This window comes from Pollachius pollachius (assembly GCF_949987615.1).
Source record: "Pollachius pollachius genome assembly, chromosome: 7".
NCBI lineage: Eukaryota > Metazoa > Chordata > Actinopteri > Gadiformes > Gadidae > Pollachius > Pollachius pollachius.
Window position 1 is genome coordinate 21,869,714 of NC_136940.1, and position 13,276 is coordinate 21,882,989.

A 13,276-nucleotide genomic window follows, 5' to 3' on the forward strand; every position below is an offset into this window, starting at 1 on the left:
TCAACTGTGTTTCAACTGGGCGTGTCTGTATATAACACATGTGAATGTAGTCTATGCATACATGGCTGTTTTCAGGCAACATTAATTGTCTGTTTGTGTGTGTGTGTGTGTGTGTGTGTGTGTGTGTGTGTGTGTGTGTGTGTGTGTGTGTGTGTGTGTGTGTGTGTGTGTATGCGTGTGTGTGTTCCTGATGCCATGAACCCTGAATGTTTCAGATGAGTTTTTTTCTGCTCAAATGGAACATCAAAAATCGACTAGGGAACTATTGATCAATCTGATAATGGATATAGTTCTTGGGGGAGCAGGTAAAAGAGCAATAGATTGAGATCTGAAATGATATTTCTGCACTGTGAATGAGCATCTGTAGTTCCACGGCAACCAACAGTTAAAAGGCAACCGTGCGGTTGCAGCCGTGCGCCCTGAAATAGAAAAAGATAAAATTAAAAGGGCACACAGCTGGTGTGAGCGGCGAAAAAGAGTTGTTGGTTTGTATCATACAACCTGCAATGCACCGTTCTGCGCCACTGAATGACGTTAATTTAAAAAAAGCAGAGGGGAAAAAGATTTACTGATATCCCGGCACATGCACCTGCTGTTCCCTGTAATAATATTCAGTGTTGAGTATTTCCAGTCTTGGTTTTTTTTCCATTTCCTTGAAAATCATTCAAGATGTCCTTCATCGTCATCCACATAGTCGGCATAAATATGTATAGATATATTTGTATCTTTTTTTTTTCAAATCCTCATTGGGAGCACGCTAACAGTCTGACACATTCTCGAGCAAAATCTGAAGCCTGCCCTGGCAGAGCGAGTAGATTGTTGGAGGTCATCTCCCTTTCACAACAATCATTAGCTCCCTCCATCTGCCGCTTGCTGCGTTTCCCCTCTTCTTTGATTGCAGTGCTCTCTATAACCAGGAAATTAGTTCATTTATGCTCCACAACCCTGCCGTCATCAAGGCACAAACAGGTGCAGCAGCTCACTCGAGGATAGCAGAAAGGAAAATCTGCTCCCACTGAGAAAAAGAGAGGGTAGGAGAGATATGTGGGAAACACCGAGACATCGCACAGAGATGGAACCATAATTCTCTTGAACACAATGGCGGTTGATTAATACAGCCGTGATGCCGCTAGTTTCTTGTTACGCAGCAGATAGCAGAAAATTACGATGCGTCTCAAATGATTGACTTACGTGATTCATATTTAGACACAATATAAAAATGGAGAAAATACCAGCAAAGGCCGACCAAGATTGGGAGAAGATACAATACATATACAACAACATTACATATACATTGTGCGTGTCTGTGTCTGTCTGTCTGTCACCTTAATGCAATGTCAATGTGTTGACTGCAGATAAGGCCATAATTTGTGTCATTTCTACCGGGACTCGTCCATTTAACTATCTCGCATAATGCCATAATGCATGGACTGCATTATGACGGCCCATGGACAATGTCCTGTCCAGCCCAACCTATAATTTGTCTCAAATGGCCGACTGCACAATCAATTACGTTAAAGAGGAAAGCAAATACACAGCAGCATCACAACAAACAAAAAGTTGTTGTATTAAAATTGCTGTCAGGCTGTCAATGCTTCTGAATATATGTGTGTGTCTATGTGTGTGTGTGTTATTGTCACGTGTGTGAGTGTGTGTGTGTATGTGTGTTTGCACATCATGTCTGGGTTTTGAGCTTGATATGAGCACATGTGGTGTGTCAGTTACAGAGCCGCAGCGGCTGATAGACACTGTAAGGCAGGCCAGGGGGCAGTAGATTTGGTCGGTAGCAAGTGCGTGCGTTCATGGGCGTGTCCGTATGTGTGTGTGAGGGTGTGTGTCCGTGTACGTGTGTGTGCGTTTGTGCGTGCGTGCGTTTGTGCATGTGTGTGTCTGCGTAAGTGTGTGTCCGTGTGTGTGTGTGTGTGTGTGAGGGTGTGTCTGTGTGTCTGTATGTGTGTGTGTGTGTCTGTATGTGTGTGTATGTGTGTGTGTGTGCGTGTGTGTACGTGTCAGGCCACCAGTGCTGCAGGGAGAGCCTAGTGTTCAGCAGCTGAGCCTGTGTCCCGCTGGGAGCCGTCACTGCAGAGCGGAGCAGGTGTCTGCAGGCGGACACACACACACACACACACACACCCACACACCCACGCCCACCCCCCCCCCCCACACACACACACACACACACACACTAACATGCACACACACACACACACACACAAATGCAGAGTGAGGTGAACCATGTCCATCTGTCTATCTGCATCCCGTTTGTCAGTCTGTCCTCCCCTTCTTTTCGTAGAGTCTCTATATTTACATTAGCAGTCCTGTAATCCTGCCCTTCTGTAACGGCTAGTTTTTCATACATGTGCGCTCTTTTGCTCACTGGGTTTTTCGGTGCATCATGTGTTCTTTTTTTTTTACTACCAAGGGCTCCGATAAAAGGGAACACACTCAAGGCTGGCAGATGGATGTGATCCATAAACAGCAGTCTGTCCCCGGGGGGGGGGGGGGGGGGGGGGGGGGGCGAGCACCAAACAACACACGCCCACGCCCAGACGAAGGTCAGCGTCTTGTGTTCAGACACTTTGACCCGGAAATAATGACCTGTAATTTTACCTGTGTACCAGTAAATGATGCGGCTGAGGGGGTTCGGTCCGGCGTACCGCCTTCACTGTGCGTGCGGCCGGTTCTCGGAGAAGCCCTTGATGTTTCTGCAGCAAACAGAAATAACGGTAATTCAATTAAAGTAGTATTTGCAGTGGGGATAAGCCTAGACCCAAGTTAATTAAACAAACTATTAAAACCCCTTACGGTAACGTATGAGATGTCTATGATGGCCGTACGCAGCATAAATTTATATTTAGGCTTCACTGCTTGTGGTTTCTTTCAGTTATTATTCCCCAAGATAGCTTTTATTTTGGTTATTAGAGCAAGCCATTTAATTTCCGAGATAAAATAATTACTTTTCTTTGACATGGTTTCATTTCATTTGAAACAATGTTTTGATACAATACATGGAAAGAGGGCACAGGGTAAATATGGATAGCAGTAATTGTATTATTTCCAACTCCAAAATGGAAAACGAATTTCATGTAAGATACCAATTAAATGATGCAGAAAACCAGCGTATAATTTCACAGGTTTTATTATTTTGTGAAATGTAAATGTCATTTGGGTCATTTGGGAAATACAGCGTCCTAAATAAATAAATAAAATAACCTGTGCAATTTGTAATGTTTGATTAAAAGGTTTACAAAAGGTTTACAGTTCATTCAAAGGGGAAAACCACATCAACCCTAAATATATGTAGCCTATTAGTCAATGATATTCTTATATGACCATGTGTGATTGTCATAAAACGCATCGATGCCTCAATACTGTTACAGCGTCAACCACCTCCAGTATAACCAATATTCCCATTTTAGGTTTAACGTGAATAAAGGATTTAAAATAAATGCACATAAGACTATGATCCAACAATGTGATGGCAGCCATTTTAAGAACAGAGAACCGAGGCAGAAAGGCAGTTTATCGCTCGTTACTAAACTTGAGGTGACAAACGCTGCTGATACTTGAGTGATTGCGTGCGGCTAGCATCTCGACATGTTGACGAACGGCGCTGTTTTTTTTTTCCTCCTCTCAGAATGGAAGTTTAAAAGCCGATGCCTTTTTATTGATTGGTTAATTGCTAGGGAGGCAGAGTGTCTGCCGTTGCCGTGAATAAATGATGTATCGCTGGCTTATGTGCATTAGCACGGAGGAGTGACCAAACAAAGTTAGCGCTTTCCCGCATTAGCTCCGCCATGATACCGTCAGTCCTTGGGCTAAAATATGCCGCTTAAGTGCTCTTAAATGTATTCTTGAGTTGGGATGGATTTTTCCAAGCAATTGATTGGTCGCGTACAAAACAATACATGCATGGTAGGCTAAATCGAGCTCAAAAGCTAATGAAAATACTGCAGGTATTTTAGTCCCACTCTGTGACTATAGTAGGTGTTCACTTTTTGGGTGGTAGGTGGTTTCAGAGCTCTGTAAAATGCATTAGCAGTAGTCATCAATAGACCTCTACCTCTACAATCCTATTAAAAATGCATATATTCTAACAAGAGTGTGGCCTGAGCTGGAACATTACTGACTGTTTAAAATAATATACAGCAGCAGAAATATATGTACATTTTTTGTCAGGCTTAGGCTACCAATCAACAGCTCTTTTTTTATTGCTGGAATATTAAGGGTGACCTGTCCTGGCTTAATTTATTGTGTGGTTGTGTGTGTGTGTGTGTGTGTGTGTGTGTGTGTGTGTTTGTGTCTGTGTATGTGTGTGCGTGTACACATGTGTATGTGCGTGTGCATGTGTGGGTGTGTGGGTGTTAAATCCGGACCAATGTGAGCCTCTCTGTTGATACTTTGGAAGAGCAGTATAAAGTTCATATTTACGAAAGTCAAGCAGCAGGCTATCTTATTTAAAACTGTTGAGCGAAAATGTTTGAATGAATAATTCATAGACGACGAAATAATTTTGGTGTGAAGGAAATTATAACTTTTCCCTTTTTCTTCAAACTGCTAAATGATTTGACAACACAATTAAATTGAAACAAGTCTCGGAGCGTGTAGGCATTTAAGAGCGTGAGCCGATGGAGTTATTCATATGTCGTGCGGACGTGCGCTGCCTACTCGCTCTCCTCAAGCACGGGGAAGAGCGGTTAAGCATGAAGTGACATTTAGAGAGCATGATTTGTGCAGCATGTGCATGTTTCTGTCCACCGTGCTGCGGGGCAGGCCTGCGAACGGCTGCATTTTATTTGACAAAAAGTTGTTCTTTATCACAGAAGCCCGAGGTTCGTTTTTCTCTTTTTCTGGAAACATTTGGCCTGAATATTTAGTAAAGCTCCTTTTGGCTTTTGTGGACAATTCATATTTGAGCTACTACTTTATTCCTCATTTCAGCAAAACATAACTGCAAAAAATAAACAAATTATGATGTTAGCAGTGCTAATACTAAATATTACACTGTGTGTGTATGTGTGTGTGTGTGTGTGTGTGTGTGTGTTTCTATGTGTAAGTGTATGTATACGTGTGTGTGCGTGTGTGTGTGCGTGCGTGTGTGTGTGTGCGTGTGTGTTTGTGCGTGTGTGTGTGTACGTACGTGTGTGTGTGTGTGTACGTACCTGTGTATGTGTGTGCGTTTGTGTGTGTGTGTGCGTGCGTGTGTGTGTTTTTGTGCATGCGGATGCCTATGGGGGGGACTGGGTAATGGGTGGGTTGATTAAAACCCTTTGCCAGATGGACCGCAGCGGTCACCCAGGGAGAATGGATGTACCCCGACCAGGATCAAAAGCAAGCCCGGCTGCTGCCCCCACAGCCCCTCAGCCCCAAGGCCCACCGCGGCACCCCATGACCAGCCACCAGAACCTCACTGAGGCCTGGCCACTGCTCCATCTCACCCCAGCAGTTCAGAACCAACACAAACACATAGACAACAAAGACAACATAGATGAACGTAGAATGACTTATATTAGAATAGAATGATATGGAGTGGATGGAATTTGATGGAATGGAATATAATATAATATAATACAATATAATGAAATGGAATAAAATAGAATGCAATGTTATAGAAAGGAAAGTAATAGATTATTACAGAATATAATAGATAGATTAGAATATAATATAACATAAATGAAAACATTGGAACCTCAACATAAATCTGCAATTGATCTTAAATGATGTATGCTATGGGGTACACTATCAGTATAATGGTATCACATAATAAGCTTTATATTGAGTTGTACGTTAATGCTAAACAGCACTTAACAGCTCTAAGTAGGTTTGTGCAATTCTGGTTGGCTGGAGCGGATGCACCAGGCCGAGGTGTTGAATGTCAGTCCAAGCTGCGGGCTACTCTGTTGTCCAAATGGACACTATAATCCACACGCCTCCTGTTGAGATGCAAGTTTAGTGCCAGGCCGCATCCCACGTCCTATGGTCCTATAGAGCCACTGCTTAGCTAGCCGCACTGCAGATTTCCAGAGCCAACATGTACATGCGTGATGGAGGTGTTGTTATTCCTGTATCTCATAATTGTAAATATCCAGTTCTCCTTGAGGCTGCGTAGTTTACTAATGTATATTAGCTAGCAGTTAGCTGCCTCGCCACAGAAATGCACTGATTGGCAAACTACGCCTGCTGTAATCATTAAAGTCCTGAGCGATTCAAAAACCACAAATCAAAGAAATCCTAAATCTCAGCATTATCTTGAATTGTATCCCTAAACAAAAAACAGCTCCTTCTTTATTTTCCTTCTTTTTTTCTTTCGCTTTAACAAGCTGACCTGGCAAGCCATCGCTGCATATTCCACCGTTGGAGACAGGCTATCTGACCTCAGCTCCAAGAGAGCCCCCCCCCCTGTCACATCCCTGCGGTCGACAGAGCGGCATCCATATCAAACAGCCCTCCCGTTGAAGGGGGGAGACAAGCGACCGTGACAAATGCAGCACGCTCTCGGTTGTGGGATCAACATGAAGAAGCGGTGTCGGAGGAATGTCTGCGAGGGAGAGTGACATCAGCAGGGGTTATGTCTGGTGATGGATCACGTCAAGGGGCATCAATGGAAGGCAGCTCTTGGAGCGCCGGAACCTCACCCAAAACGGTGTGAGGTTCTTAGAGGAAACCACGGACTCGTAGAGGAAGCCATGCGTTGCGTCTTGGTTCACACATACAATGCTGTGTCCAACGCCTTCCTAAATGAGGTCCATTCTGAATTATTTATACAAATGTTCCCCTATGATATATATAGTCAGTATATGTAGTATAAACAAGTACAGCTTCAAAGTTGTATTCCTCCCTCAACCCTGACTAAACGTGATACAATTTAGCATTTCAATGATTAAATGGAGTGTAATCCAATGTGGGGGGGGGGGGTCAGTGAGTCCAGCGGAATAGCTCCTGGGTACAGTGCAGTGTAATGGTCGTCTGGCCGTCTGGGAGCCAGCGAAGGAATGACGGCGAGTTTGTCGCTGGGAGAGGGGAGGGCAGACAGGAGTCCTGGGCTCTGACACCCATTTGTTGATTGTTCCTGGCGGAGGGTGGACACCTGCCAGGGGCGAGGCCGTCATCAATCTGAGTACTGCGCCTAAGACGCTATTGCTGCCAGAACTTCAATACGGCAAACCCAATGGATCCTTCAAGGGCGAATCAAACAGAGGACCGGGTAAGCCCCGGCACACTGAGGAGAGGATGCTTCTGGCGATTACACGTATTAAGTTGTTCCACAGTATCCTGAGTGGCAGTGAGTTCGCCGATTAGAAAAGGCAGAAAAGGCCCGGTCGGATTGGTGTTATGACATCCCCGACCTCCGCGACCACACCTTCCACACGACATCACACGTACACGATCAAACGCCGCACGCACACAAGCACACACGCAGACACACACACATTCACATATACACACACACTACCTCCTTCATAAAGTGTCTTTACTATTTTCTTCATTTTTTAATGTGGCTCATTCAAAGTGAATTGCTTTTGTACACCGGAGTTGGATTAATTTTAAAGCTTTGCGCAAAGTGACTCTCCTTTCTTTTGCATTTTGTTCAAGACACACCCTAAGGTGACATGGCTGCTGGCATCCACACATATCCCCTCTAAATAGAACAGTGCTATTATGCAGAGTGAGGCATAAGACAGGTGTTGAGACACCAAGTCTGGCAGATACCACAACGCTTACTTGGAGCACCTGCAATTAGCACTGCATACACACAGCATATACAGAGCTGTTATACCTCTGTCTGGCTTTTCCTCACCTTCCCACCAAGACGTGTTATGTGGCATCGAGTAGTCTGTCAAAGTGTAAATATGTATATGACGCTGTGATGACGCTGAAATGTTTACAGCCCTATGGAACCCTTGCAGCAGTCAACAGTAAACAGTGTGTTGTGTATGTGTGTGTCTGTAAATGTGTGTGTTGTTTGTGTGAACCTCGTGCTGCTGGCGCTTCCAATTAAACAGACGGTTGGACGGGGTATGAGAAAAGCAAACGGAAAGAGGAAAGGAGCAAAGATAATGTAGTACTTTAGCGTTCAAAGATCTTTAAACCCCTTTGTTGAAATTCAAATAAGTCCGCCACCCCTTCTGGACTGGTGATCATTTGCATCAGCAAAAAAAAAATACAAATCTATCTCCACAGTGTGCAGCTAATCCACCAGAGTCTGTGAGTGGGAGGGGTTTAGCGTGGAAATTCGGGGCAGAGGGAGTTCATGACAATTAGCCAGCTCTCTCTTTCTGAATTAACAGGCTTCAGGCCCCGGCCACAGTAAAACATGGCTGGTCTCAGTCTTGCCTCTATAGCAGCAATGGGTGGTGACGCACTTGTGGAAGGGATTTATGTAGTACTGTATATAGCAGTAGTGCATGATGTTTGTCTTTGTGTCTGTATTTGGTATTCTTTCTGCTTGTCTGATCATGCACATGTATACGTGTGTGTGTGTGTGTGTGTGTGTGTGTGTGTGTGTGTGTGTGTGTGTCTGTGTCTGTGTGTCAGAGAGTGAGAGAGAGAGAGAGAGAGAGAGAGAGAGAGAGAGAGAGAGAGAGAGAGAGAGAGAGAGAGAGAGAGAGATTCAGGACCAATCAATAAGATTGAGTTTCACATTGCTGACTGTGAGGCTGGAAACCCTGGGTTACTGCCACAAAAGCTTTTTAACTTTGAAATGAAGGGAATTATTATTTAATTTATATATATATATAAAGATTACAAATTATGATCTGAAAATTGAGTATGAGCAGTCTGCCTCGGAATAAACTATCATGACACTAACATAATCAAGGCTGGGCAAAATGTTAACTCCAACTCTGAATGCATTTTAAAAAAGCAACATAGGAAATCCAAGCATAAGTATTTATGACACTCTTGATTCTTGATGTTTTTAAAATTGCAATGCTCTCATGTTTAATGTTTTTTGAATCTTTGTCTATGTGTGTGTGTGTGTGTCTGTGTGCGCGTGAGAGGGTGTGCGCACCTGCGCATGTGTGCATGTGCACATGTGTGCATGTCAAAAGGAAAAGAAAGCCCACAGGATAATGCGTTTCGCGACTGTATCTCCATCTTCCAGACTATAAAGTATCTCAGCATGGGTGCCCTTGCTAGAATGTTTGACACCGCGTCCTCCATCTGCCCATATGCAACATTGCAGTGCACAGTGTGTAATCTAAACTAGGGCATGGACTCAACATGACTCCATGCTTAGTTTGTGTCATTCAGATAACACTGCATACGCACATTCACCACATCATGACAAATTGTTTTCAGCTTGTGTCCTCTGTTTGTGTGTGTCTGTGTGTATGCGCGTGTGTCTGTGTGTGTGTCATTAGACACTACCTTTATTTATGATGTCATAAGATGGCTAGGCAGGTTCAGAGGTCGAATGGGATGTGAAGTAAAAAAAAATACATTGAGTGTTTCCATAAATCATAGAAATGTGCTCTTCAATTCTAAAATGCATTGGGTGTAATACGTAGAAGCCAATACATAGGTTTTATCCTGCAATATATATTGATAATACATATCTAATCCAATCATGTGGCCATTCGAATAAACATTGAGAAAATCCTGTAAGTTACTCCTTGAAAAACACAAATGATGTTGTTATAGCATATGCACAGCATGGAGATAATATCAGACGTGATATAATTTGATTAGCAAAGCACTTCTTAGCCTGCTAAATGGAAAAGAGAATACCCCACAGGTTTAATGGACTTTCCTCAGTATGTTAGCACTGCCAAGCCTTGTGCTAATTGAATCAAACCAACATGAGAATGAGCAATAGCTGAATGGCTGCCTCCCTCTGTTGCTGGAGCACAGAGAAAATAGTATGATTATGTGTTGGGGAATCTAATGATGTTTTGATCCCATGTCAGGCAACAAAAATATGGGTTGAGCATTTTCAGCCCAACTAGTTACGATAACAGGCTAGCTTTAGGGAAATGGAAAATTGTGTGTGTGTGTGTGTGTGTGTGTGTGTGTGTGTGTGTGTGTGTGTGTGTGTGTTTGTGTGTGTGTGTGTGTGCGTGCGTGTGCGCGCGCGCGCGGGCGCGGGTTTGCGTGTACGTGTGTGGTGACAACTGATGTAGAGGCAAGGGCTCCCTCTTCTTGTCTTCTTGAGATTTATATGTAAAATATATATATATATATATATATATATATATATATATATATATATATATACATATTTTAAATGCAGGACTTTAAAGACTTGTGAGGGAAATTAAATCGGAAAAAGATATACTGGGCTACTTATTAAAGGTTTATAGTTAAATATGAGTGAAAATGTACAAAATGCAGCACTATTTGCAAATAGTGTTATAAATGGGGTTTTCATTTTAACAAAAAAATTAAGATTCCTTGCGTCAACTTACTATCAACAAGTGAAAGGGATGTTTATTGTCGATAAGTATACTGTTTGTTTGCAACTATATCTGTCATAGTCTTAGTTGATCGTTTGTTTTGTGCTCGCCACTCTGAACTACAGAATGAGCGCATTCCTTTTGGTCAGTCTATATAATAATGTTTAAAAATAAAAAGGAAAATGTTATTAAAAATAATAACATTTCATAATGCAAACTACTCCTGATGTATACAGCCTTTTCCATGGGTGTAGGCTTCTGTCTTTTCTATTCCCCGGCCGTTGACCAAGCCCGCCTCCCTCTCTCATCCGCACCACCCCAATTTTACCTCGCGCAGCCAATGAGACGCTACGCGCGAGGATGCTGGATATTCCATAAATGGCTTGTTAGGGAAAGGTGTTATTTTCTCTGCGTTGTGTTCACGGGAACCTCGAGTCTCTATTTGTTGTTCATGTTTTATTATTAAGCCCGCGTGCTTTATTCGGTGTACGTTGTTGGCAGAGGATAAAATAGCAAGGGTTTACTTCTCACACCGACGGCGTATACTTGTCGTTTTTTTTTGGAGATTCGGCTCCATTCATCCACACCAGCACGCGCTGCCAGTCTCCCTATCCGATTGTCCTTGGGACCACGCGCTCTCCGAGTTTACCCGCCGAGACTACAGTTAGCACGGCACGCCTTCCTCCCTCTCTAACGACACTCTGAAACGAGAATGGTCATGGTGAGTGAAAGCTTATTGTTACTTCCCCCGGTAGGCATAATGTTAAATGTGTTTATGCTGAAGACGACACCGCATCAGTTAAATAGGTAGAACACAAGTAAGGGGAAATTGCTTTCACCGTAATATTCGGAAACACGCACCTTTGTTTCAGAATTCAACGGTTTCTATTTAAATGTTTTTTTTGTTTTACGGCTACAACGAGAACCCCCCCTCCCCTGTATTGGTGAATCCCACCTGTGACAGATGTGTACAAAACATGAGGTGCAGGTGTATATCTGTTCGCTTGCCATAATCACACAACTGATTCCAAAATATATATATTTTTCCTTTTCATCAAACTCATTGCATAATTCGATATGTATACCCATATTCATTATTTTGGGCATTTTTCTGTTTTTATGTAGCGAATTATTCACGTGGACATTATTGACTACTGACAACATGGCATTCCAACTCAAGGCAAAAACAACAGCTAGCCTACTACTTATTGTGTGTGCTCGTGTCTGTGTGTGCGTGTGATTGACGAACAACAGAGTAGCCTAAAAAGAGTCGTGTAAACGTACAGAGGATTTTAACATTCACCCTGTAATAGCTAATTTATATACATGGCGCTGCACAGGCATCCTATTACTATAGCGCCCCGGGCTGCAATCACTCGCCTAGAGCTCCGCTTCGCACCGCTCTGCCGGCTCACTCAAGCAGGGACCTCAGCAGCAATTGATTGCTTTGCTGGGATTCAGAAAGCCTTTTCTCTGCCAAGCCAGGCTGAGGCTGGCGTGTGCCGGCGACGGCTTCGAGCCAGCCAGAGAGCGAAGGTGTTAACACTCCAGGAAAGGGAGGAGGGGGAGAGGCAGATGCAGCGACAGGCAGGCTAAGGAGCCAATCAGAGATTCCGCAAAAGGGGTAGGAGGGGGCGAGTGGGTGGGTTTTGACCTTCCAACCGAGCAGGCGACTGGGCGGGTGACTCTGCGAGGGAGGGAGCGAGGAGAGAGGGAGGGCTCGAGGAGGGAAGGAGGGAGGGATGCTGCAGCCCATCACTCTCCCACTCTAAGCAGCCCATTCTCCTCTCAGCCTCTGTGGAAGAAGGCGATGCCTGCTCTCTACGCCACCAGCACAATCCCGTCTGCTCGCCGCTAAGACTCAGAGATAAACAGAAGCAGAGAGAAATAGACAGAGAGAAATTAAAGGCAAAGCTCTTGAGGAGAGCGAGAGCGACGACAGAGACACATAGCGAGAGAGACTAGGGGATTTTTTTCCCTTTGCAGAGGCGTTGCTGCTGTTTTGTGTGTGTGGGGAGAGAGAGAGAGAGAGAGAGACAAACGGCCGGCGGCTCCCAAATGGAGTGGAATGGGTTTAAGATGGTAAGGAAGAAGGCTGCCGGCAGCCGACCGCTATACTCTGTTATACTGTTGACCAGTCTTTTCATTTGAACAGTGAGCATCCCGCGCCACAGCAGTAGATTAGTTGTAGTGGTGGCGATTACTGTACCTAGAACCCAGTCTATCCATTGTCATTATATGATCATTTTTGTGCTCCCTGAATACAGGCAGCATGTCATCACTTTTCAGGGATAAATATGACAATTCCTCACACCGCGTTGAAATGCTGTATAAGACAGATGAGGGGGGGAGAGATTGGACATTCGTGCATGAAAAGAAAAAGACTCAAAGTGAGGGAGTGCTAACAGTTTTGCTAACAACAGAATGCTCGGGTTGGGGTGAGGAGAGGAAGAGGAGGGTGTGGAGGTGGAGATGGGTGGCTGTGACAAGAGAGACCTGCTTGCATGGGAGGGAGGGTCGAGCCAGAGAGTAGTAGTACTTTGTGTGGTGATGATGTGTATAACGTTTTCTTATTTCTGCTTCATTTTAATTAGTGCCGTGAAGTTCCAATGCACATTGCTGATGCTGAATGTACACTTAGTGGTGAAGTAAGGACCTTTTGAATTTATATTCATGTGTGCAGAAGGTTGATGATGTTGTGGCGCTGTGCTTGCCTGTAGATAGCAAATGTGGGCATATGCATGTGCAGTGCTACTTTGTGTGTGTGTCTTCATGTGTGTGTGTGTGTGTGTGTGTGTATGTGAGTGCACTTCTGCACTGAAAAAATTGTTTTCTTAATTTGCAAGTTACTTACTGAAACATTCTGTCCACCCATCAATACA

General features: G+C 44.0%; 1 protein-coding gene across 7 annotated transcripts in view; it reads left to right on the top strand.

Annotated features, from left to right (window-relative positions):
* Positions 1 to 13,276, top strand: part of elavl4 (ELAV like neuron-specific RNA binding protein 4) — a gene marked incomplete at both ends in the record, with an annotated part of 68,841 nt that overhangs the window by 3,840 nt on the left and 51,725 nt on the right. For 3 of the 7 annotated variants that reach the window (XM_079740422.1, XM_079740421.1, XM_079740420.1), the window contains one exon: positions 12,453 to 12,476. The exons of the other annotated variants lie outside the window; for them this stretch is intronic. In XM_079740422.1, the coding sequence (XP_079596548.1) occupies positions 12,453 to 12,476 (24 nt within the window). Of the gene's footprint in view, positions 1 to 12,452; positions 12,477 to 13,276 lie in introns of those variants that run through there. 7 annotated transcript variants of the gene reach the window in all.